We start from the raw sequence: 27,782 nt of genomic DNA, 5'->3' as shown, positions 1-27,782 counted from the left end.
TTCTTCGTATGGTGATGAAATGTCTGAAAATGAACCTTCCAGGTCAGCAAGCAAACTTCCATCCAGAACCTCAACCTGAGCTACAAATCTTCTCAAAAATCACAAAGTTATAAATTTATAATTGCTACACCGAAGAATATGGATGAGTAGGCCCTTTGAGTGTTCTGTTTTTATGTAAAATATCTTCAACACTACTCCACCTTCCTGTATTTTGTATATCCATTAATTCCTTCAATATCCAAAAAACTACCACCAGTCTCTGTCTTGAACACAATGACTTGAGTATTCTTAGGCTTCCTGTATGGGGTATTTCAAAGATTTGTGATCATTTCCAGAACAATATTTCAAGTTTGAACATTGCTTCTCACAATCTGAAAAGTATACTTCAATTTTAATAGAGCAACTGCAGAGCAATCTAAAATGTTCTTATTTATTGCATCAATTATCCTTCTAGATTTCAAGTGGAAATGTCTGTTTAGTGCATATTTTGGCTAAGTTACACAATACTGCTGTTTCAGTTTTGCCACACAATTCCTCATGACCGAGAAGTGAAAGGCGGTTTCCACAGGGTAAACAAGGAAAATCGAAATGAGTTATGCCTCTCTGAATTTTGACACAATTTCCACAGGTGGGTTGAAAACAGCACTGACTGAGGACTGAAATTTACAATATCCAAAGACAGAAAACAAAGAAAAATTACAAAAACAAATTGCTAGTTAACTCTTCATCAGAATTCTGAGTCACTGGACTTAAAATGTTAACTCTGTTTTCTCTCCACTGACAGACCTGCTGAGTTTCTCCAACAACTTATGTTTTTGTTTCCTATTTCCATTATCTTGTTTTATTAAAGAAAAATAGCATTTCTACATAGTGAAGAGAGTAGTACTCTTCATCACAATTCTCAGAGTCTTACAGATAAACACAATAGTCAAAATTTCAAATAAACTGAAGGCATGGGGAGCCAGAAAAATAGCACCGGGACAGTTTTCCTATTGCCTTTGGGCAAACAGGGATATGCAGATCAACTGTATGCTGTTCAAAGGTGGCTAGTAAACCTACGCACATAAGACAGCAATTAGGGACCACTAGCGTGCTCACCAGCATTCTGCCAGCAGTATAGCCCCAAGCTGTTAGCTAAATAGAAGTGCTGGTTCAGGATACCATCAAAGCTGGAGGCTTCAACGACCAAACAAAAAAAGAAAGGAATTAGAACATAGAACATTACAGCGCAGTACAGGCCTTTCGGCCCTCGATGTTGCGCCAACCTGTGAAATCAATCTGATGCCCATCTAACCTAAACTATTCCATTGTCATCCATATATTTATCCCATGACCATTTAAATGCCTGTAAAGTTGGCGAGCTTACTACTGTTGCAGGCAGGACATTACTCAGAGAGTAGCAAGGGTGTGTAAAGAGCCCACCTCTAACACCTGTCCTATACCTATCACCTCTCAATTTAAAACTATGTCCCCTCGTGCTAGACATCACCATCCGAGGAGTAGCTGGCAGTAAAGGCTGCACTGCAGACCAAAATGAGCACCAAAGGACTTTTCCTCTGAAAGGACGGGCCTGTCTGTTGACCCATTTGAAAAAGAAACAGTATTTCCACTCAAGGGCCTCTACCTTCATCAGTTGTTGACAACTCCTCTCTCTCTCTCTGGGGTGACTGATGCTCTCAATTGCCAGCCCGCTTTCCACAGCGCTCATTTTAAAGACAGGACTGTCCCCAATGTGCCCCAAGTGTAAAACAGATGTTGGTACTCTGACTCATTTCTTTTGGTCATGCCACTAGCTTCGTAGGTATTGGGGTGCTATAGTGAGTGTTTTGGAAAGGGTCTTGAGAATTGAGGTTAAATTGGATTCGGTGCCCCCACTCTTGGGCTTGCTGAACCTCCCTTCTTTAGATGCGCATGGGAAGAAACTGCATAATATTCTTTCACTTTGTGTGAGGAAGAACATTCTAACGAGCTGGGCAGTGGAGAATCCCCTGGGACTCTTGGGATGGCGTAGATTAGTTATGGAGCACATCCCCCAGACTTCCTTATGAGTATGGTGCACTAGAAAACGGAATGGTTTGATAGTACAGAAAGGGCTGCCACGTTCTATATAGACACAGACTTATCGGCTATATTGGTTAGAGTCTTTGTGTAGTCATGAGGGCTATGTCTGGCAGTCTGGGGGCCCCTGGGAGGAAGAATTCCAAACAAATAGGGTTTTGTCTGCTGATGTTCCCCGTAGTGGGGAGCTTTGGTGGGATTGCATGAAGTGCGGTAACTGAATGTAATTTAATTTGCCTTGGTTCAACTCTGTTTAATTTAATTTTTTTTTAAATTATTTACTGAATTGTAGTTTGTGTAGTTTCTTTTCTCCCTCCTCAGTGATGTGTGCAGTAGGGTAGTAGTTTGTTTACTGTTATTGTTGTTGTATTATAAGATTGTTAGACTGTTTTGTAGTGATTTTATAATTTTGTAAAAAATTTTAAATACTTTTCTCAATAAAAATATTTACAACAAAAAAAAATTGCCAGCCCTCTGACTGAACAGTAACATTAGGAGCTAACACCCGCAACTCCAACAACTGCCTTAATTGGAGAGTAAGCGTGGAGTCAACCATTTAGAAGATGCCTCCTAAAAAACAAACAGTTTTGGCAATCTGGGCGACCAAAAAGTGAGAGCAAAGAATCTCTATTTGCTCCCAATGTTCAGAGTTCCCAAAGCTCACAGGGGAAATCCTGTCTGATGTGGGTGATTTTTGTTTACAGGTCAGTGGGTTACCTTGCTTTCCCTTTTCGAGTTGTAGTCATAGACAATCTGGCTGCATGAAACCATGTTGTCATCATCAGTATCGTACTTTACCTTTGTGTTGTTTCTAAAAAAAAAAATTAGCACAAATTAGTTAAGATGTTAAACTAGACAAGCTGTTTTTGGGTGAGAGATCAGAGGTTACTTATATTTAGTAACAAAATTTCAGAAAAACACCTAAATATAAATTTTTAACCATTATGTAATGCAACCTAAAGAAGTCTTCAAGCCAGTGAGAGAAAATATACATCCAATCAATGTAGATTACATTCAAACAAATTCCATACAATTAAAGTCAATTTACTTGCATTTGTCACCAAGCTAGTAATTGGAGAAAAGGTGCATTTTTTTTCCATCCATTTGTTCAGAAGACTTGGACAAGGCAAGATTTATTGTCCACTCAGTTATGCGAAAAAAATTGAGCTGCCTTCTTGAAACAATGCATTCGCATGCATTATTATCTAATCATGCATCATTTTTAGGCAGTTTGTTAGTTTTCTGGATAGTAGAAAGAAACAAGATGATGACAGCTCCCAACCTGAAAGTCTAAGTGAGATTTTTCTTCTTCTCTAATTTTCCTCCTGTGTACACCTCTGAGGCCCACGTATGACAGAAACGCCCAGGACTGGACATCAATGCTGGCACCAATTATTGCATGCAGAACCTTAGAGCGAATGCACACAGCTTAGAGGGAAGATTGTCTAGCAGTTCCTGCTTGTCCTTTACTTCTTCAGTCATCTATTATGGCAATATCTGTCTGTACATTTTGCCCATGGAGACTGGTATCAAATATCCTTCGGTCTCACATTATTCTGGTGCATCTCAGACTCACTTGCGATGCAATTCATCAATGCTATACTCATCACTTTGCAGCACATGGACACCTTTCACTGTTATACCACTACCAGGCAATTTGGCACACACTGGGTTAAGTGCCCATCTCATGCATTGGAGCAAGGTCCATCTCAGGGCTCTTAGTTTTCTCTCCTAGCACCTACTTGGATAACCAGTGCATCCCTGCCATGTACTTTTGAACAGTGCCATCTCGTTCTGAACTTACATTTGCATTGTCTGAACTTTTAGTGCACACACTAAGCCTAGCAACTTGCAATGCTGCTGACAGTAGTGATCAATCAAGGAGGTGGACCCACTGTTGTACAGCTAGGTCAATATCACACCTACAGCAATTGCCAGCTGCTTGCACAGAAAACACAAAGTGATTCAGTCAAACAGCCAAGTATTTATTCCTAAACAGATTCAATTCTCAGTCAAGGATGACTGTCATCATCCTAAGGGTCATGCCACAGTCAACCACTGGTCTGATTTTAATCCAGGAGCTTGGATATATATTGAGCCACTATGGGTGGTCACAGTACGTAATATTGCAGTTCAGAAAGTGGGTCACAATCATTCCTGACGGCCCAGTGCAACCAGACTGGTGGTTAGCAACCAGTTAATTGGGGATCTGCCAGTCAGGGATCTGGTCACTCATCAGTTGCAGCTATCACTCCAAGTCAGTCAAGCAGGGTGGGCCACAGTCAGTGGAGTTTCTTCACTGCACGTCAAGGCAGGCAATTAAGTGCTACTACTGTGGACAGGTTGTGGAAGACAATCATGAAGATTGGATGTGCAGGTGGCAGTGTTGGACTGGGGTGGACAAGGTCAGATGTGACACGACACCAGGATATAGCCCAGCAGGTGTATTTGTAATCAAATGTTTTTGGAGCGCTGTCCCTTTGTCAGGAACCACCTCGGGGGAATGGTCTATTGGCTTGGATGGGAAAGGGAGATTGAAGGAGAAAGTTGGTAATGTGCAGCCTCACTAAGCTACAGGCCCAGGGCTCAGGAAGTGATCTTGGGAGGTGAATGTAGGTGTTGGGTGGGAAACATGTAGTAGCTCAGAATTGATGAGGTCAACAGGAATAGCAAGGATGAAAAGAATATGAAGATTTTTATTTCATTGAGGGGGGTGTTAAGCTAGAATAACAGGTTGAGCCCGAGTCTCATGCTGCAAAGCATGACCTGCGTTGCCTTCTATTTCATTCAAATTGTAAAAGTATAACGCAAATGAAAATGGCTGCCACTTCATGGCAGTCAAAGCATGGGGTGCTGGAAAAGCACAGCTGGTCAGGCAGTATCTGAGGAGCAGGAGAATCGACGTTTCAAGCATTAGCTCTTCATCAGGGACGGAGAGACCCCTTCCTGATGAAGAGCTTATGCTTGAAACATCAGTTCTCCTGCTCCTCAGATGCTGCCTGACCAGTGTGCTTTTCCAGTACCACACTCTTCGACACTGATCTCCAGCATCTGCAGTCCTCACTTCTTCCCACTTCACTGGCAGTGGACAGACTTGATTTTCTTTTCTGTCCAAGGACACAGGCTCTACTTTTGGGCAATGTGAGGCCATTCAAGGGACAATCACACTTACACAGTACAGTTTTAAGATATTGGACATCATAAACTTCTGCATGTGAAATAGATGCAGTGATCTATTATGTTAAAGACAAATCTTGGCCATAAGCAATCTCCAGCATGTCACTGGTCATTATAAATAGATCATATTCATCTCTGTGAAGCAGAAGTAATCATGGGTGACCTCAGAAGTGTCACCTGTGGGCCACAATTCATAATGTCAATCCACGATTTCATCGGCTGCATTAGGGCACAAAGCTGATTTCCTGCTACCGTGAACTATAAACATTTGACAACATTTTATCTGCAATGCTGCTTTTCTTGGCTGATAGGGGAATAGATTTGAAGGGGCAAAAGATTTCAGTAATCCTTCACGCATTCTATGGTCCTCCTTATCAGAGTCCGCCATGTCCTACTTTACAAGTTAATGCTAATTTGTTATTTGTGCGCTTATGAATGCTAACTGCTTATATTGCTCAGGTCCTGCTCGGTTTCTGATATTCCCCACATTAGTTCAATGGACTCAGCCACAGCATAGGGTTACCAACACGGTGGAGCAACAAAGGCAGAGAAAAATTGAGCAAGAACAAATGTGCTAGTCAGACAGACAGGACCAGCAGCTGCTGTGGAGCCTCCACTCGAACAAATTGCAGTTGAAGGTACCTGAGGATGTCCTAGGACACCACCTCAGAACTGTGTCATTAGCTGGAAGACTTATGTACTGAACGAGTTGGGGGGGGGGGGGGAGGAGGAATGTCATCCTATCCCAGTAGCCAAAAGAATGGCAGCAACACTAAATATTTTTGCAACTGGCTGATTTCAAGGAGCAATGGGGGAACTTTTTTGGGATCTCTCAAGTCTTGACCCAATGTTTCAAGGCTGTTATCATTGCAATTTGTGCCAAATCACAGCAATTCAACTCACTGTTCCAAAGTTGGTGTTACAACCAGTGCAGTAGGCTGGTCAACATAGCTGGCTTCCCCCATGTGTGCTAACAATCACTCACGAACGAGCATGATTGTCTATCTCGGAAATACCGTGACACTCACCATAGACTCTATGGGGTCTTGCGTGGCTGAGTCCAATCCTATAGCCACATCTTCATCAACATATTTGACAGGTATTTGTGGGAGGTGGAATTGAACCTTGGCTTGGAGATCATTGGCATTCCTTTCTCCGGTTCCTTTGCTGGTGGGTGTTCTCAAAGAATTATGCCCCTTTTTACAGGAGCTTCCTTCAAGTGGGTTTCTTCTGAATGGGAGTCTCCCACACTGATATTCATTTGCATTCAGGGAAACTCTGAAACACTTCTTTTGTCCTCCTCTTTAGAGTGCCTTCCCTGTGTTAAAGATTTACTTTAGCAGTCAAAACTCAAGTTTCCATGCATATTGCCAGCAGAGTTGGTTCCAGATAATCATAGCACCAGCAGAGGCCATCAGCTGCTTTAAGAATGACATCAGTTTGCCTGTCCTCCCAGCTGAGGGCACAAAATCCAACACAAACAACATTGATAGTATTTCAAGGGCCTTAGGGTGGTGTCTATACACAGCCCAAGTTTTGAAGCCATATAGAAAGTGGGAAGGATGACTGTCTTACAAATAAGAACCTTGGTATCAGCACGGACATCATGGTCAAAGCTTCCAAATGTGCATTCATAGATCGATTGTCCATATCCATGTGAGCCTTAGCTGAGAGATGGCTTCCCAAGTAGGGGAATGGCCCATCTTTGGGAAGATTTCTTCATTAATCATAATTGAAGGACAGACTGAAACTAGCTCTGGAATGTAAAGGATTCCCGTCTTCTTGAGATTGAGCCTAAGACAAATTCATCAATATACTTCCGTGAAGGCATTAAGTGAGGCTTGAAATTGCTCTGAGAGGACTGATGACATTGTCATCTGCCTACTGAAGCTCCACAAGCAAGATTGTTGGTAGTTTTCCTCTCGGGTTTCAACTGGTTGAAAAAGTTTCTACCCATCTCACAGACCATGTCTGCACCACCGAGAAATTTGTTCTTTTCATGGATATGAAAAAGATGGAGGAAGAGTGGGGGTGATGATACATTCTGCTTGGATCAGCAAGGATCAGTGTCAACATCTTGCTGTGGAGGATAGTCTTTAACAGGGTCTTCGGTCACACTTCCTAAAAGACTGAGCCAACAGCTTCAGTCAGATCGATGAAGGTCATGTAGAGTGTTGGCATTGTCCCTAGCATTTCAGTTGGAGTTGCCGAGCTGTGAAAATCATATCCATAGTTCCACAGTTTGTTCAGAAGGCATACTGCCTTTCAGGAAGAATTCCCTCAGAGTCTGGGAGAAAGCACGTAGTGAAGATTCAGCTGATGATCTTCCCAGTGATAGAGACTGTATCCCAGGTAGGGTGCTATTTAAATTACATTGCGTTGAGGGTGCCATGTCATAAAGCAGCTGACTTCATCCTAGAAAAGGTCGTCATTCAATAAATGCACAAATCACCTGGGATCATCAGTATCGCATCTTAGTGATCAGCACCAAATCTCTTGGGAACTTCATAATAATCAAGTTCCTGCTCTACTTTAAGGGCCAGGAATCTTGCTGAGAGATGGCCTCCAGGGGTGGACTGGAGGACATATCTTAATGAAGAAAGGTTGAGGGAGCTAGGGCTTATCTCATTGGAGCAAAGAAGAGTGATCAGCAACATGATAGAGATGTACAAGATGATGAGAGGCATAGATAGAGTGGATAGCCAGAGATTTTTTCCCAGGGCAGAACTGGCTATCACAAGAAGACATAATTTTTAAGGTGATTGGAGGAAGGTTCGGAGGAATGTCAGAGGTAGGTTCTTCACACAAAGAGTGATGGGTGCATGGAATGCACTGCCAGTGGTGGTAGTAGAGTCAGATACACTAAGGACTGTTTTAAAAAATTCTCAAGGTCAGGTTCGTAGGAGAGTAGTCTGACACAGAACAAACGACCAAGAGGCGAGTCTGCTAGAATATGAGCATTTTATTCCCCGCAGCGTCGCCACAACCAGGTCTCATACTTACAACGGGTCTGGCTTTTACTCACTCTACATGTTACCGGAACTGGGAGCCGTCAGTTCTCGTAGAGCGGTTGCCAACAACCCACGCTCGGCGGTTAAACGTAACCCCGGAGCAGACTCCCGGGTCTGGCTTATACTCACTCTGATATACTCTTTTCCAGATATAAACATTCATGTGAACAGCAGAGCAAGGCTAAAAAACACATTCCATTCTGGTTACATACAGATAAGAAGATTCACACGGGGAGGTGTGTAATAAGATTCACACGGGACTAAGCAACACCTCCATTCCGGTTAGATTCATACATGTATTGGGACATAATTTTACACCATATTCCACTGCTTGGCCCAATACATGTGTTACATTATTATTCACACATGTATTGGGACATAATTTTTAACCGTTTCACCACAAGGACCTTTAAGCGACTCTTGAATAAGCACAAGGATGATAGTAAAATGAATGGTATGTAGATTAGTTTGATCTTAAGAGTAGGATGCAAGGTCTACACACATCGAGGGCGAAAGGGCCTATACTGTTCTATGACCATGCTACAACCATAACTGTTGACGCATACAATCCCAACTGAGGCAGAGCGTAAATACAATGCATCCCATTGTACAATTCCAGGGGTACTGTGGAGCAGACATTACTTCCTGAAGATGTGCTTCCACTGCTTGAATCGAACTGTGACAGCCATGCAGTACAGTCCAGACAATGTGCCACATAACCCTTGCATTTTAGTCTCTGTACAACTGGAGTAGGCAAAGAGATGCCATGATGGACACTGAAGAGTTAAGAGAGCAGCAACAATTTTCCGAGGAGGAAGATGAGGACATCAAGTAGAAGAAACATTATCCTCAGCACACGAATAGAAATACAGCATCATGCACAACATGCTAGGCTGAACTTAACACCTGGTTTCAATAATGGAAGTTGGGCAAGGTCATGATTCATTGACTGTAAATTTGTCATTGTTTGAAAGGTAGGCAGCCTCTGCTTACTTCTAAAAGCAAATGCAGCTTTATTGTTTTTCACGATTGGTCTTGTTATTCAATGAAAATTAATGTGATCAACTCATTGAAGACTTTGTGATGTACCCAAATTCAACACAGATAAGATGTTATGCTATGCTGTGCAATTTGGACAAGAACAGCACTCCTTAAACAGGGTTCTAACATGGTACAGCTCTTAAGGGACAGTCGCTGTAGCTTCATTCTTGTCGTTGCAGTTACTATTACAGTCGATCAGACAGGTGATGTAAAGAGGCAACACATTTACAATTGTAAGATTCTAATCCCCATAAAGTGACACTTATATGGCCTCAGGTTTTCTTTTTCATTACCATGCCATTCTGTACACCAAGCTGGGTTATTCCTGGCTGGCAACATTTGACCTGATGCACATATAAGTTTTAAATATGGCTTTAGTGCCACAAATTCTATAACGTCCCAGGAGCATGAGTATATCTGTTGCTAGTGAGCACACGATAGTGCACATGCCACTGGAACATGGTGCAAACATAATGGAGTGCGCAGCAGAGAACTGCAAGTGATAACGTGCTCAAGCTCACACAGAGAAACTCTCCATGAAATGCTCAAAATTCATACTTGGCCAATTTTTGGAAAAATTTAGTCCAGTATCTCAACCTATTTTATATTCACCATGACTAAATTGGCACCACAGTAAGTCCAAGTGAAAGTATCGATATTACTCCAGGAAACAACATTATTAAATAGGTCTACGCCCCTCCTTCCTTCACTCTCCCTTCCCATCAGGATCCAACTTACCAACCTGGTATTACGAATTTTTTCTATCTCGTTGTTGTAACTCTGGCTACCAATAATAGCCTGGAATGCCTCTGTGGGGTCAATGAGTTGGCCCCAAACTTTTGATCCTAGTCGATCGAGAATTACCATGAAGCACTGCAGAGCTGGCCAAAATGGATCAGAAACATCATCTACAATACAAACCATTGCAGAGAAATCAGTGTATAATTCCAACACTCCAAACTTTGACACATTATAAGAAAGAGCTTATTAGTCATTTTTTCAGTGGCAATATACACAGAGACATAAGCAAATTCTCAGCGGTCAGTTATTTCAACAGATATGCAAATGACAGAAAATCTAGGCCATCCTTCCCAATTAATTTTGGCGAATCGGTTTGAAAAACCCTCAGTGACTTGGTCAAGAAATTAGACAAGTGCGAATAATTAAAAGCCTAGGACCTGGATAGTGAGCAAGGCTTATAATAGAAAATCTTTTTGACAATAGGTTTGCCAGGTCAAGTTTAGTTAAATTATTCATTTGTTATTCATTGCTGAGGAGAGAGGTACTGAAGTTATTTGTGCATTACAGTTTGAAATGAATAACTAAAATTTAAAAATGATGGGCCATAAAGCTCAAGTTATTATTTTAAGCAAGGGGTATTATATTAAGAAAAAATGAAAAATGTGCAAGCCTTTATTTTAAAAAAGTTTACTCGTGCCTCTGAAACATTCTCAGTACACACACCAAAATGTGCAGCGCTGGTACCAGTATTACAGTGACATTATTATGTCTGAATCACACATAGTTATTGTGCTTATTTGGGCACTATTTTTTTAAACTAGCAGAACGTATCACCAAAATGCACATGCACAAAGAGAATCTTCCAGGAGTAATTGAAAAAAGCAACAACCCTAAATCTGGTCTAAAAAAAGGTATTCAGCAACAGTCCTTTCAAGCATTTGTCTTTCCCCATCACTAACAGAAATGTTGCTAATGACTGGAAATGTCCATCAATGTCCACCAAGCTTCATCCTCAAATTGAAAATAATGCCAAGGCTTGAAATTGAAAAGCATTTATTTTAATGTTTTTTTGTAATGAAGTTGTTTAGTTTCGTTTTTGTTAAGATTGGGTAATTTAGTCAAATGTCACAATGTGTATAAAAGATATTGTGCACACAGATAACCCAGAGGCACCATATTACTGGACAAATATAGAAACCAACATCAAAAGCTTATTTTATATTCACTTTGAACAAATTTGCATAATGTGAAGTCAAAGTGAAAGTGTCACCATTCTGACTACAAGAAACATTATTAAGTAGATCTACTTCCTCATTCCTTCAAAGCAGGTCATTTGGTTCAGTAGTTTTTCCACTTGAAGCTACCCTTTCAAAAATATAACTAATATTGTTACCATAAAACATTGCAAATATGAAGTATTAAGTTTAGATGAATGATTTAAAAGTATAAAACCTTACACAAACTAAATCTGCCTCATTGCCCCAAAATACAATACAGATTAACTCAATTAGTATCTACATTTTTATGCCGGCATACTTGCAGTCATTAACGTTTTATTTAACATCACATTTACAGATATATTCAGCTATACCTGGTTTACTTTTCATCATGGTATTTAGAATTGACTTCACGAAGTCATTCTGTTTATCTTGGGCAAGTAGTAACGAGTCCATAGCTTGTTCATCCAAAACCATCAACAGCATGCAGATACCTATGTATGAAAGCACCCGAGTGTCAGCAATAAAATAGGTTCTAATATTTAACTTAATTAACTAACTCCATTCTTTTCCCAAAAAGACGACAAGCATAACTTTATTTGAAAATAAGGGTATTCTTGTTCCTTTCAATGCATACAAACAGAATGCTTTGTTTTGGTATGCTCATACAAAATGGCAATGCTAAGTCAGATCAACATAGAGGATATAGCTCTCCTAAACATAAACCAATGGATCGGACGCTTCTGCAAAATAAGGAGTTTATTTCAATCAGGGGAATTAGGGAAGGTCAGTTTTCAATTAAGAGTTAGTTTGAATTGCAAATAAAAACATAGACAACAATCCTGAACAAGCACACTTGACAACCCTATTGGAAATACATTTTACATAGTTGGCAAGAGTTTAGGAACAACAGTCCTTGAATATGTTTGCAACAATATAGACGTGAGATGTGCGGAGATATCTCCACCCTAATGGAAGAGACTTTACTTTCTATTCCAACCTACACAAGTGCCACAGCGAATTGACATGTCGGTCTGTTTGGACAGAATATTGGCTTGCAAAATTGGAATATAACAATCTCAGACCATGCGCCAATGTGTTTAGATGTTAAAGTCAATGGTGGCAGAATAGACACATGGCACTGGCACATGGACCCATTCCTGTGAAGGGATAGCAAATTTGCTGAGTATGTTACAAGAGAGTTCAGGGCCTTCTGGGATATCAATTCAGGTACAGCAAGTAATCTGTCAGTACTTTGGGAGACCACTAAGGTATATTTATGAGGCCTGACCATTTCATATTCAATGACTAGAAAAAGGCAGAGGGGGGAGCAGCAACAGATGCTTCTTCAGCTACCTCCAGCATATTATAATAGGCCTGCAGTGGTTAAGCTGCAGCGGGTCACGGCTCTCCGGGCTGCTCTTGACTCAGTGCACACAAATGGCAAAAAAAGTAGTCTCCTTTGCTAAACAAAGGTTGTTCGAATCTGGGGATAAGCCAGGTAGATATCTGACTTATCTGGCTAGAAAGAAAAGTGCTTCGCGATCCATTATATCCATCAGAGAGAAGGTTGGCACAGTTACCCGTGAGTTGAAGAAGATCAATGCTAGATTTCAGGAATACTTTGCATACTAATACTGGTCGAAGGGTGGCGAAGACGGTGCAGTGAAAATGCAATCCTTCCTCAAGAATCTGGACCTCGCTGGTATAAACACGGAACAGGGCTCCCTGTTAAATGCATCTATGATGATACAGGTACACAATCCTTTATCCAAAATCCTGAAATCCAAAAAGCTCCAAAATCTGAAGCATTTATCGTGAAGATTCTTTCTCCATTACAAGGTTGTTTGGTATGCAAACAATTAACCCAACTCCACACCCACTCGACTCACGTCACTCAGATGTGCCGTAGAGGCGTGTTCCAGCACTGGCAGGCATCAATTCTGTCTCAGGGCTCGTAGTAATCACAGGCGCACCTGTTGTTCCGTAAGATTTTTAAACATTTCACAGTTAAACTGTCATTTATTCCGAAATCTGAAAAATTCTGAATTCCAAAAACCATCCGGCCCAGAGGCTTTCGGATAAGGGATTGTGTACCTGTACAATATGCACAGGAAGCAATAAAGCATCTCCAGAGTGGCAAAGCACCGGGGCCAGATGGGTTCCCAAGTGAGTTTTCTAAGGAATTCATAAATGTGTTGGCAGAGCCATTTTTGGGGATGTACAGGCCTTCATATACTGAGGATTGTCTCCCGTCCTCTCTTAGAGAGGCTAATATCTCCCTCATTTTAAAGAAGGAGCAAGACCCCAAAGAATGTGCTTCATATAGACCAATTTTGTTGTTGTGTGGACTTTAAAATTCTGTCAAAGGTGCTGGCTCTGAGGTTGGAAAATGTATTGCTCAATATTATAAAAGATCAGACGGCTTTCATCAAGGGACATAGCTCTTCCAACAATATCAGGAGGGTACTGAACATAGTGCAAGTGTACCAACAAAGATTGATCCCTGGTTTGGTGATCTACCTAGGAAAAGGTGTTTGACCGGGTAGAATGGCTGTACTTGTTTGGGGTCCAAGAGCGCTTTGGGCTGGGGGGAGCCTTTGGTAGGTGAGTGGTGGTGTTGTACAATGATCCTAAGGTGGCAGTCATTACAAATGGTACTAAGTCAGATAACTTTAATATTGGGAGAGGAAGCCAACAGGGATGTCCTCTCTCACCACTGTTATTTACCTTGGTAATTGAGCCGTTTGCTGAGGTTATCAGGAAGGACCCCGAAATAGTGGCGCCAAGGGTGGGAATGGGGGAACATAAGATCACCCTATATGCTAATGATGCCCTTTGGTTTTTGGCCAAAGCAGAGAAATCCAAATCCGGATTGATACAAAAAGAATAAATTTATTTAGCAGCTTTTCAGGATACAGAATCCTTCCGGACTCGGAGATATCAAATAAACGCGCTGTTAGCATACGTGAGTGATCGGGAACAAGGGGACTCGGGGTCAATTTGGCTTGAGGTTGAAGCCTCGCAGTCGAAATGGCTCCCAGTTAATCTATTATTTATGGATAAGATGAAATCCGTGACCAAGCAGTGTAAGAGCCTAATCGTTTTGAATACAGTGAAAGTTTGGAGGATAATGAGGCAAGATGAGGGCAACTGACTTAAGACCTCGCCATTTACCCCATTAGCGGGAGCCCCAGGATTTAAACCTGGGGCAATGGACTCCAGCTTTAAGTCATAGGAGAATAAGGGAATCTCTTATTTGGGAGATTTATTTGAGGGGGAGATCTTGATGTCATTTCGTCAACTAAGTCAGAAATATGGATTGCCTAATAAGGACCTTGTCCAATACTTTCAGATAAGGGACTATATACAGAGGAGGACCAGGCTCCTGGCTCAGCCTTACAAGTCAGACATGAAGAAAAGAGCGTTCTCTTTTTGGGTGCCTTTTGATTAGTACCTTGTATCAATTACAGAAAGGGTGTGCCTGAGGAGATAGGAGAGACTCTGTGATAATTGGAATCAGGAACCAGGAGAGGATATGGCATTGGAAACATGGGAAGATATATGGGAAAATGTAAAGAAAATTTCAATATGTAACATAGCGCAGGCCATGCAATTGAAGATTTTACATAGGACTCATATGGCACCAGAGACTCTAGCTAAGTTCAAGAGAGGAGCATCTCCACAATGTTCCAAATGCAAAGTAAGTATAGGCACTCTAACACACTGCTACTGGTCATGTTACAAGATTCAGAGCCACGGAGTGCCATAGTAAGGGAGCTGAAGGAAATCCTGGGAATTGAAGTCAAGGTGGATTTTCTCCTGGGATTGCCAAACTTGTCCTCTTTGGGGAAGCACGGGAGGAGGTTGTATACCATTCTTATGCACTGTGAGAGGAAGAACATTCTAATGAATTGGGCGCTAGAAAAGTCCCCAGGTCTTCTGGGATGGCATAGGCTGGTGATGGAGCATCTCCCCCAAGACTACCTTACAAATATGGTGCACCAGAAAACTGAGCAGATCTAAAAGACATGGCATCCCTTTCTAAATTATATAGATTCAGACTTATCGGCAATATTAACTAGGGCCATGGTATAGCTGTGGGAGTCGAATTGGACAGCCAATGGGGCCCTGGGAGGGAAAGCAGGGAAAATACTGGTACAATGACTGGTGCTCCCAGGGATGGGAGCTTCAGCGGACATGCGGCGAGTGAAACAGAATAAAGTAATGTGATGTAATTTAAGTTAATTTAACTTGAACTCAACTTAATTTAACTTTCATTTAATTTGATTGTAGTTTAGTTTAAGTTATGTTTCTTCTGGTAGAATAATGGGAAGGTTATTATTGGTAATATTGTGATATGACACTGTTGTACTACTTCTATTCTCTTGTTTTTTAATAGGTTTTGCAAAAGATTTGACAAGTTTTTAATAACAATAATGAAAAAAGGACTGAAATGTCCAGGAAATGGCAAAAAAAAGTGTTCATAAATCAATTGGTATTTAGAAAAGTGAGCATTTAGCTAATTCAAATATATAAGTTCCTTAGTGGTCTTGACAAGGTGAATATGGAAATGGGGTGTCCCTCTCCTGAAGAGAAACCCACACACTTTCAACCCAGAGTCATATGAACTTCAAGATATTAAAATGGGGTTGCATCAGAGAATTGTTGGAAAGTACTGTTTTAAACTGTCCCTCCAGTAGGGAATCAGTTTCCAAGAGGCAATTCAAAGTGATTCATAGGTTTGGAGGGTTCTGTTCCATTGCTCATTGTTTCTATCCCTGTATCTTTTAAAACCAAAACTGTTTTTCACCACAAGGATTTTTCATTGAGATTCTTCCTCCAGCACAAGCTAGGCAAAACTCCCTAGGTGCATTTCAATTGTCACAATCCAAATTCTTGCATGCGATCCTCAGTTCCAACTTCTATTCATGCATGATGTACCATGCCTCTACTGACCCCTCTCTCAGAACTGAGCAGATAAATATGTCGGTGAATTTCAGGAATATCATTAGGAAACCCTGTAATCTGATGTTGTAATGGTTTCCCAAGAATTCTCCTCCCATCAAAAGTTTGAGATTTGCATGGGTGCTGTTTTCAGGTAAAAATTCTGATGAGCTTTCTTTAGGCCTCAAACTTTTTTTGCCTTGGAATTAAATAAATAGTTTAAAATATAACTGCTTGTAACTTGACATACTTAATACTTTGCTGAACTTTTAAGACTTGTAAACATAGATGCCGCTGCTTTTGCCACCAAGTGTGAAAACATTACACCTCATTTCCAGCAAAACAAAACCCTAAATTCCCTTTAGTTTTTAACAGCTACACCCAGGTGTGGGGTCAGGCAGATTTCAGACAAGGTCACAAGGCTCCTTAACTTTATTCTAAAATTAAAGAGACAGTCCCAAAACACATGCCCTCAAATCTCAAAGTGGTAATTGTCTCAATCCAAACAGAATATGCAACGTCGGCTAGATTTTAAGAAAAGATAAGGTAACGGGATAGATGCATGGAAAAAAGTAAGATCAACAGGGTGACCTTATAGAGGCATGAGGGGCATGGATAGGATAAATAGACAAAGTCTTTTCCCTGGGGTGGGGGAGTCCAGAACTAGAGGGCATGGGTTTGGGGTGAGAGCGGTAAGATATAAAAGAGACCGAAGGGGCAACTTTTTTCACTCAAGAGGGTGGGACATATATGGAATGGGCTGCCTGAGGAAGTGGTGGAGGCTAGTACAATTGCAGCATTTAAAAGGCATCTGGATGAGTAGGAAGGGTTTGGAGGGATATGGGCCAGGTGCTGGCAGGTGGGACTGGATTGGGTTGGGATATCTCGTCAGCGTGGATGAGTTGGTCCGAAGGGTCTGTTTCCATGCTGTACATCTCTATGACTCTATGAACAACAGATTTAAAAAAAAACAGAAATTGGAGAAACTCAGCAGGTCTGGCAGCATCTGTGGAGAGAAAACAGTTAACTCAGAAGGCAAAAGCATGAGAAAGCTATGATGTCAGCTATGGCCTAATTACTTGGTACAGCTAATCTCCCTCATGTTTTCCCCTTGGATGTTCAGTGTTCTGTCCTCAGTGGAAAAGATATTTGTTGATGTAGGATATCTCACAAACTATCTATGACAGTCTATATACGACCATAAACATGAACAAAATTCACATACTGAATTTATTTGAAATAACCAGTTCTTAATTTAAGACAATTTCCCAACTGAATATATTTACACTTGCATGCTGATTTTGCTAAAGCATCTATCTTAAACTGGATGACTCCTAGTGCTAGCAGGCACTGCTTTTCCTTTGCACTTTACTTTGAAGTACACCTATTTCTAGACAAAAAGCAGAAAGTGAGAACTGCAGATGCTGGAGATCAGAGCTGAAGAATGTGTTGCTGGAAAAGCGCAGCAGGTCAGGCAGCATCAAAGGAGCAGAAGAATCGACGTTTCGGGCATAAGCCCTTCTTTAGGAATGAGGAGGGTGTGCCAAGCAGGCTAAGATAAAGGGTTCCTAGGCGCTCTTCCACCAGGCGTCGTGTTGCCATGGTCTGGCGATGGAGGCGGCCAAGGACTGCATGTCCTTGGCGGAGTGGGACGGGGAGTTAAAATGTTCAGCCACAGGGGGTTGGGTTGGTTTGTGCGGGTGTCCCAGAGGTGTTCTCTGAAACGTTCCGCAAGTAGGAGGCCTGTCTCCCCAATGTATAGGAGGCCACATCGGGTACAGCGGATGCAGTAAATGATGTATGTGGAGGTGCAGGTGAACTGGTGATGGTTATAGAAGGATCCCTTGGGTCCTTGGAGGGAAGTGAGGGGGGAGGTGTGGGCGCAAGTTTTGCATTTCTTGCGGTTGCAGGGGAAGGTGTCGGGAGTGGAGGTTGGGTTGATGGGGGGTGTGGACCTGACGAGGGAGTCGTGGAGGGAGTGGTCTTTCCGGAACCCTGATAGGGGAGAGGAGGGAAATAGATCCATGGTGGTGGGGTCTGTTTGGAGGTGGCGGAAATGACAAAGGATGATACGATGTAGCTGGAGGTTGGTGGGGACCAGTGGAGTTCTGTCCTGGTGGCGATTGGAGGGGTGGGGTTCAAGGGCGGAGGAGCGGGAAGTGGAGGAGATGCGGTGGAGAGCATCGTCGATCACGCCTGAGGGGAAATTGCGGTCTTTGAAGAAAGAGGCCATCTGGGTTGTTCGGTATTGGAACTGGTCCTCTTGGGAGCGGATGCAAAGGAATTGGGAATATGGGATGGCGTTTTTACAGGGGGCAGGATGGGAGGAGGTGTAATCTAGGTAGCTGTGGGAGTCAGTCGGTTTATAGTAAACGTCCGTGTTGAGTCGGTCTTCCGAGATAGAAATGGAGAGGTCCAGGAAGGGGAGGGAGGAATCTGAGACAGTCCAGTTAAATTTGAGGTCAGGGTGGAAGGTGTTAGTAAAGTGGATGAACTGTTCAACCTCCTCGTGGGAGCACGAGGTAGCGCCGATACAGTCATTGATGTAGCGGAGGAAAAGATGGGGGGTGGTGCCAGTGTAGCTGCGGAAGATGGACTGTTCCACATATCCGACGAAGAGGCAGGCATAGCTGGGGCCCATGGCTACTCCTTTGGTTTGGAGGAAGTGGGAAGATTGGAAAGAGAAGTTGTTCAGAGTGAGGACCAGTTCAGTCAGTCAAAGGAGGGTGTCAGTGGAAGGGTACTGGTTGGTACAGCAGGAAAGGAAGAAGCGGAGGGCTTTGAGTCCTTCGTGATGGGGGATGAAGGTGTATGGGGACTGGATATCCATAGTGAAGATAAGGCGTTGGGGGCCGGGGAAGCGAAAATCATGGAGGACATGGGAACGTGGGTGGTGTCCCGGACATAGGTGGGGAGTTCTTGGACTAAGGGGGACAGGGAGAGGAGTTCGGTGGGGCAGGAGCAGGCTGAGACAATGGGTCGGCTGGGGCAGTCAGGTTTGTGGATTTTGGGCAGGAGGTAGAAATGGGCGGTGCGGGATTATGGGACTATGAGGTTGGAGGCGGTGGATTGGAGATCCCCGGAGGTGATGAGGTTATGGATGGTCTGGGAGATTTACTGCATCCACTGCACCCGATGTGGCCTCCTATACATTGGGGAGACAGGCCGCCTACTTGCGGAACGTTTCAGAGAACACCTCTGGGACACCCACACCAACCAACCCAACCGCCCCGTGGCTCAACACTTTAACTCCCCCTCCCACTCCACCAAGGACATGCAGGTCCTTGGCCGCCTCCATCACCAGACCATGGCAACACGACGCCTGGAGGAAGAGCGCCTCATCTTTCGCCAGATTTCTCCAGCTTTCTCATTTCCCCTCCCCCCACCTTATCTTAGTCCCAACCCTTGGACTCAGCACCGCCTTCTTGACCTGGAGTTCTGGATTACTAGTGCAGTGAGTTGCCTCATTAATTACCTACCCTGTCTCTGTGGTGTCTTATGCCTGAAATGTCGATTCTCCTGCTCCTTGGATGCTGCCTGACCTGCTGCGCTTTTCCAGCAACACATTTTTCAGCTATTTCTAGACAGTCAAGTTAACAAAGTGAATTTGTCCTTAATTTCTAATGCAGCATCAGTATTTGTCAGCAATTAGCAAAGACAATGGCACCTTATTTATCTAAAAGCAATCAAATAATATTCTTTACTACCTTTTGAAATTTAAATGAGAAAGAAACAACCATTTAGGGGCAAAATCTGTTTGAGGCACAAGCTTGCCCAACATTTTCAACAACAGTACACTCTCCACCAACGACCTGTCATTCAGACGCTTCAGATTTTCTAGGTCAAACTTACAACAGATCTTCAAATCAATATGATCATCGCTATACTCACCAAGCCAGTAGTTCTTGTGGTTGGTAACATCATAAAGATGGGGTGGTAAAAGAATTAATTTTCCCTCTTCTATTCCATAACTGTTATAGAAATCTGTATTTTCAAAAAGATCCAGTTCAATGACCTTTAGTAGACAAGCTATCACTTCCTGCAAGTCATAGAAATCATCTCGCTCCACCTTTCCAAGAGATTTAGCAGCAAGGATTGCCCATCTCCTGATCTAAAAACAAACATAAACATTAACACAGAGTTAAAAAAAAAACTGGCACATAGCCTTTGGTGTTCTTCACTGGCTATATAGGTATTGCTATTAAGAGGAGGTGACTTGATTTTTAGAATGCCAAAACTACTTTCAACCAATTGCTAGAAATTGCACTAGCTCTGGCTCTAGTGCAAGCAATGACCCCAAAAAATTCAAACACCAGTGTAGCAATGTAGTCAAGGTGAAACGTGCAGATATCAAATGACACAATCATTTCTGAGAACCCAGACAGTGGAATGGACAAAACAATATAAATTTATCAATAACAATCATCTTCCTCATGAAATTTAAAAAGAATTACATGATGAAAAGTTCACATATCATTATATAAAATATAAGATGGGATGGATGAGTTACAGGGATCAAATAAAACCATTTTAAGAGGAAAGATCGACAGCCTAACTTTGGATTAAACAAATGGTGTCTGAATCGTGAGGCTATGTTTACTTCGGCATTTACTTACAAGAACATAATACCATTTGGTCCTCTGAGGTGCCACAATTCAAAGAAATCATGATTAATCTGAATGTGGCACTTCACTGCTTCCATAACCCTTGACTCACTTACCATATTAGACACTGTATAGAAAATTTAAATCAATAATCTTGAAATTTGTGTTTTACTCGTTGGCACTTTCAAACAATTTCAGAGTCTGTGCCAAAGAGCAGTTAACTATTGTGATTTCACTACCGCCAATTTACCCAAATAATGAGGCCAGGAGTTATGTGCACTTTAGCAGCTTTGTGTTTGTAAGGCTGTTTTCAAGAGAAGAGGGTGGACGTACATTGCAAAGCATAAAAGTTTTAACGGAGAAAGTGAGGTCTGCAGATGCTGGAGATCAGAGCTGAAAATGTGTTGCTGGAAAAGCGCAGCAGGTCAGGCAGCATCCAGGGAACAGGAGAATCGACGTTTCGGGCATAAGCCCTTCTTCAGGATTCCTGAAGAAGGGCTTATGCCCAAAACGCCGATTCTCCTGTTCCCTGGATGCTGCCTGACCTGCTGCGCTTTTCCAGCAACACATTTTCAGATAAAAGTTTTAACACACACTTAAGACTTTTAGATAGGACACTTGTTCAATTTTAGTATTACTACACTGCAGATCTCAAATCAAGTAACAAATTAGAGTCTTAAAAATATTGCCAAATTATTAAGCTACTTGGATATTTCAAATCAAAATGCTAATAAGAATAACATTCAGATTTTGTTAGAACATAGAACATAGCAAAGTACAGCACAGAACAGGCCCTTGCGGCATATGTAACAAAATTTTTTGAAGGCCATCCTAACGTCCTGTGGATTAGACAACAAAGATGTTCTATAAATCTGAATCAAAAGCTACAATTCTTGGAAATGGAAAACAGTTCATTACCAACTTCATGTGCCATAGTTGGAGCACGATGCATTTCATGCTTTTAACAAATTCTTTATTTACAGGTTACACTGCTTGTTTTTCATGTAAGTAACAGAAACAAACTTGTACAGAAAACTAATTGATAAGGTCAAACATGCTGTAGTCGGATTAGCCTTACTGTTTCATTTGGATGTACTAGAAGCAGATAGATGCCAGGATACATTTCAAACGCCTGAAAGGAGAAATTCACTTGCTCCATTTTACTGAGGGCCTCAACAAACAACTCACCTGAAACACAAAGCAAGTGTTAATTTCACGCTTGTGGAGATTATTCGAAAATAGACTTTCACTGTTTCAGGCATAATGAAATCAGGAACCAAAATTTTAAAATAGTATGAGAACTCAATTACCACCTCAATGCACAAATGATCAAAGCTCCAAAAAGTTTTAACAATTCTTATAACTTCCTTCTCTTCAGTTTTCCAAATTATATGCCAATGCTTGCTGCACATCATTCAGATAGAAGACAGAAATGGTTTGAGATACAGCCTATTGCTATGAAATTCACATTCACAAATGAGCAAGTAGATTATCTGCCTCCATATATCTTGTTCTCTAATTGATAAGTAGCAAATCCTTCGCAAGAAATTGCATGTTAAACAGAGTAAAACATGCCCTGGTGTTATCAAACAAATTTGGGCACTTGGAATGTTAGGCCATAAGATTAAAACTTGGTCAAAGCAGATTTGAAGAAGCAGCTTAAACAAATAGAAAGGGAAAGGGACTTAGGAAGGAATTCCAGAGCACTGAAGACACTGCAGTCAATGGATGGGGCATGGATGTCAGGGACACCGTGGGAGGGCAGAACTTGACGAATGTAGAGTTCATAAAATCGTCCAGCACAGGAGCCATTTGGGCCATCGTGTGTGCCAGCTGTTTGAAAGAGCTATCCAAATCTGCCTTGTTATCGATTACAATATTAGTGTCAAAAAGTCTATGAGAATCTCTCACCATTTGCTGAAGTTGAGGGCACAGGGAGATAGGATTAGGAAAACAGGTGGCAGTTGAGCAAAACTTGGAGTTCTATTTACATGCCAATTTTCCCCTATAACAGTCAGCATTTAAAGTACTACTAATAATATGGGCCAGCCAGGTACAGAAACGAAAGACCAAATAAGTTTTGTATTATTTATGTTAAATACATAGTCCTCAGAGCAACATGGGGAGGTAGGGTGGGGTGGGGTGGATGGGGTTCCTGGGAGAGCAGTCAGGGTAAGAGGTGGTAAATACATTGAAACAAAGGACAAAAATGGAAGTGAAGAACATGTTTAGAATGGAATTCAATAGACATTTCCTATTTCATTACATTCAGAGAAACAAAAACAAGCTTGACTTCACTGACTTCAAAAAGTAATAAAAATATTTTGACCATTCAAATTCAAAGCAGGCCAAGAGGTTTCTAAAAAGAAAATTTTAAGAAAAAAAATTATGTTAAGCCAGTTCTCTTCTTTTAAAAAAAACAAGATGTAACACTTCACATTCACAGGGAGGAGGCTATTCCAATCTGTGAAATCCTTAGAGTGCAGTATCTATGAATATTTGTTGAAGCAATACTGTAATTACATACTTAGCCGTTCATGAAGCAGTAGATAAGGGTATTTCAGAATCTCCAGAATGGGTACCCTTAAGTTGTTCTCAAAGTCTGGTCCCGTGTACCCATGGAGTTGAATTTCCTGCTCATCCTCAATTAGAAACAACTCATCATCTTCCTCCTGTTCTTCTTTCAGGGCACTTTCAAAATGCTCGATCAGACGTTTAGTCTCTAGTTTCCACAAATACTGCATAACACAACATTATTCTGATTCAACAATAAAAAACATATTGAATTCTACTCCAAAAGTAAATTTTATATTTTGAGATTGAGATTATTAAACAATTACAACAAAACTAGCCCAACACATTGAAACCCAAAGGGTATAGGTACATGTTTCATGATTTGTGAACTGCTGATTGTTTAGATTAGATTAGATTAGATTAGATTAGATTAGATTACTTACAGTGTGGAAACAGACCCTTCGGTCCAACAAGTCCACACCGACCCGCCGAAGCGCAACCCACCCATACCCCTACATTTACCCCTTTAACCTAACACTACGGGCAATTTAGCATGGCCAATTCACCTGACCCGCACATCTTTGGATTGTGGGAGGAAACCGGAGCACCCGGAGGAAACCCACGCAGACACGGGGAGAATGTGCAAACTCCACACAGTCAGTCGCCTGAGTCGGGAATTGAACCCGGGTCTCTGGCGCTGTGAGGCAGCAGTGCTAACCACTGTGCCACCGTGCCGCCCACTAATTGTCAATAGATTTTAGGAATTCCAAATCAGAGAATAGGTACTTTGCTATAGAGAGGATAAAGGCAGATGCAGCAGATAATAAACTGCAGTTTGCCAGTTTTCCAACACCATCAATTGATAGAGTTTCAAGTCCAGACCAATTAACACTATATATCACACTCTTTTGTTTTGCTTAACTGGGATCCTCAGTATCTTTCCTATGATCTGTGGAGTCTTCTTACATGAAATCTCAAAAAATGAGAGGTTCAACTTTCTTAGCTTCTAAAAACTTTTAGCTTTCTGACCAAAAACTCTTGGCTTGGAAGATTCAGGCTACACATTTATTCCTTGAACTGCTCTGAAAAACATCTTCAAGGGAAACTGTGCTTCTGATCCCTGTCAGGTTTCCTCCAAACTGGCCCAAGGTTTTTCAATCTGGGTTTTCTAAACTGAAATCAATCTACAATTGTTTTCAATTGAAAATAAGCTAATGGTCTTCAATGTTTACCCATCTATCATAAACCACAATACAAACAATTTTCCATTTAGACACCAGCAGTTTATAGCCACTTACTGAGAAATACAGGATTAAGTCACTAATTGTGACCCTTCTTAAAACAATACTCTTCATAAAAGTAAACAAAGTAATCATATACTGTTATTCTGAAAACTGCACACCTTTCATTACAAGCCATGAAGTGATAAAAAATTACTGATTTTAGGCTAACATAAATATTCACATGACTGAGCGTTACTGGCTAGAGCAGTGTTTATTACCTACCCCTAATGATGAACGAGACATTTAAGAGACAAACCCATTGCTGTGGGTCTGGAGTCACATGTACATCAGACCAGGTAAGGATGGCAGATTTCCTTCCTTAAAGTACAAGTGAACCAGATGGAGTTTTAACATCAATAGTTGCCATCAAACTACCTTTTAATTCTAGATTTTTAGTTGAATTTAAATACCACCATCTGCCATGGTGTGATTCAAACACGTGCCCAAATAATTAATTTAGTGTTTTATATTACTAGCCCAGTGACTTTTCCACCGGCCATTGCCTCTCCAATATTATGAGAGATATCTGGTTTCGTTTAATTCTTACCCACCAACCAATTCTATTGCAATAAGTAAACACAAAGAAAGTACACAATATTTGAGAAAGGAAATGTAATAATAAAAATACAGTTCTGCACATGCCACCAGACAGACTAAAATGATTCATTATTCACTATCACTTTAGACAAGTTCTGTTAAGAACTGAGTCATGGATTGTACAATGATAGTAAGGAAACTAACAGCTTTAAGACTGTGTGATCTTCTCTCATGGAATTTAGACCATTAAAGTAAAATCACATGCAGATAAGACCACTGCATAGAGTCATACAGCACAGAAACAGACTCTTTGGTCCAACTCTTTCGCACTGACAAGACATCCCAATTTCTAGTCCCCATTGCCAGTATTTGGGCCATATCCTTCTAAACCCTTTGTATTCATATAACCCTCCAGATACCCTTTAAATACTGTAATTGTACCAGCCTCCACTTTCTTTGGCAGCTCATCCCATGCGTTTTCAAAAAGTTACCCCGCAGATCCTTTTTAAATTTTTCCCCTCTCACCTTAAACCTATGGACTTTAGATGTGCACTCTCCCACCCGAGGAGAAAGACCTTGGCTTTTCACCCCATCCATGCCCCTCATGATTTCATAAACCTCTAAGGTCGCCCTTCAGTCTCCAATGCTCCAGGTTAAAAAAAATGTCCCAGCCTATTCAGCCTCACCCTTTAACTCAAATCCTCCAGCTCTTGAAATATCTTTGCAAATCTTCTCAAGTTTAACAACATCCTTCCTACAGGAAGGGACCAGAATTGTACACATTATTCTAACAGCGGTCTCACTAATTCCTGTATAGCTGCGACATGAATGTTCCAACTCCTATACTCAATGTTCTGATCAATGAAGGCAAGCATGCCAAATGCCTTCTTCACCACCTTATCTACTTGCAACTCCACATTCAAGTCCTATTACCACCTTCAGATTAACTCTTTATATTACCGTGTGTATTAACGGGAGTTGATCGCGTGCTTGGTGATAGTCCACCACGCATTCCAGGCAAAAACAAAGATCTTCATTAGCAGCTTGAAATTCCTGTGGAGGGAGCTCCTCAGAACTGTAGAGATGTAGAAACTGAAGTGTTGTCTTGCCTTGTGGTGTGCACCAACGACAAGTACTCATCTTGCCTTTTTGAACATGAAAAGCAAAATTAAAATTAGTGTAGAAAGTAAAATGTTATTGGGGCATAGGAGTAAATATACAATACAGAATGGTATTATAAGAATACAGTAACAATTTAATCCAGCAACAGCATAGCTAATTACAAAACTGTTTGCATCAGCTGTAGAAGAAAACAGCACCGTTTAATTGAGACAATTCCCTACCTGTCTCAAGTAATAGATGTGCTTAATTGTTTCTAATGAACACAATACTTCCAGTAATAATTACTGGGTGTTTAAAATCCCAAGGGCTATTTGCAAAATAACCAGCACCTATTGTCGAAGGAATTGTACACTTTCGTTTATTCAATACAGGTGTTCTCAACCATAAACAAAATTAACTAAAATGATTTCTGAAGTCATAACTTTGCAACTAGAGTTATAAAATTAAATTCCATTTATTCATTAACTTTTCACTGTAGAGCTGTTCTGAATTAGCTCCTTGGCCTTTTCCTTTCTTTCAGTTAATCCTGCTCTTTAACCAAGATTTATAGGATTGAGTCAATCTCCCATAACCACATCTATTAATTTTCTCTTTTGTTTCTTTCAACACAGGAATTGTAAATAGCTTTTCATTGAGAAAGAGCAGAGAGAAGATTAATAAAAGAACAATATTCTGCACAAGTGATCGAATAATTTCAAGAGAAACATGGAATTCCTGGATAAAAAGTTGTTAGAATCTTAAACAACATTCCAACAGGGCCTACCTCAATTGTGTTTTTCTTTATTTCTGTCCTATTCTATCGTAAGCAGATGTATTTTTTCTTCTCCTTTTCAAAGTTAGCCACAATATGTTCCATCAAAACCCTTTGTTTGTGAAGTCCAATTTTTAAATGACCCACAATTTCTCTTCTTTGGGATTATAACACAAGGTCCTTCAGGTTATCAAACCCACAAGACATAAAGAGAGGTCCCTGAAAGGAAGAAAGAGGTTAGAATTCAGAATAACTTAAAAACTCAATTTTACAATCATTAATTCATATGATTTTTGACCGGGTCAAGAAAGCCTGCGAGTGAAGTTTCTTTTCTTTGCTTGATCTCGCAGAGTTCTTTCTCCTAGTGGTTGGAAGCCTAGCAATGTGGTCAGTCTATTTATCAGCAAGATCTACGTATCGTCTGGAAACCAAGTTTCAGAGTGCTTGAGACTGAGAACAGGCTCAATTTGAACATGGCGTCTGCTCTTCTGTAGACAGAATCTTGCAAACAATGTGTGATCAGTAGCGCAACTTTTTCTGGACCAAAGCAGAGTAGTCCAGAATTTACAGCTAAACTGTTCAGAGGGTCGGTGTTTATAGTTATCTGACAGATTCTTGAATGGATCACATTATTAATTACAGTCAAAATTCATACGACACCAGGTTACAATCCACGAGGCTTATTTGAAATCACAAGCTTTTAGAGCTCTGCTCCATCATCAGGTGAAGAGAAGACAAGACACATGGGCACAGAACGAGAAACGAGAGATGGAAGGGGG

The 27,782-nt window shown here is 41.2% G+C and overlaps 1 protein-coding gene across 4 annotated transcripts in view; it reads right to left on the bottom strand.

Annotated features, from left to right (window-relative positions):
- setx (senataxin) overlaps positions 1-27,782 on the bottom strand; it is a 101,807-nt gene that overhangs the window by 39,849 nt on the left and 34,176 nt on the right. For 3 of the 4 annotated variants that reach the window (XM_043720337.1, XM_043720339.1, XM_043720338.1), the window contains 8 exons: positions 27,016-27,222; positions 26,091-26,275; positions 23,324-23,534; positions 21,875-21,984; positions 20,084-20,303; positions 11,620-11,739; positions 10,030-10,195; positions 2,776-2,869 (listed from right to left, as the gene is read on the bottom strand). In XM_043720337.1, coding sequence (XP_043576272.1) covers positions 2,776-2,869; positions 10,030-10,195; positions 11,620-11,739; positions 20,084-20,303; positions 21,875-21,984; positions 23,324-23,534; positions 26,091-26,270 — 1,101 coding nt within the window. In that variant the 5' untranslated portion in view covers positions 26,271-26,275; positions 27,016-27,222. Of the gene's footprint in view, positions 1-2,775; positions 2,870-10,025; positions 10,196-11,619; positions 11,740-20,083; positions 20,304-21,874; positions 21,985-23,323; positions 23,535-26,090; positions 26,276-27,015; positions 27,223-27,782 lie in introns of those variants that run through there. The other variant, XM_043720340.1, reaches the window with a different exon arrangement.

The sequence above is a fragment of the Chiloscyllium plagiosum genome, chromosome 30 (assembly GCF_004010195.1).
Source record: "Chiloscyllium plagiosum isolate BGI_BamShark_2017 chromosome 30, ASM401019v2, whole genome shotgun sequence".
Classification (NCBI taxonomy): Eukaryota; Metazoa; Chordata; class Chondrichthyes; order Orectolobiformes; family Hemiscylliidae; genus Chiloscyllium; species Chiloscyllium plagiosum.
The sequence above is the reverse complement of the archived record's forward strand: the minus strand, read 5'-3'. Positions and strand labels throughout refer to the sequence as shown.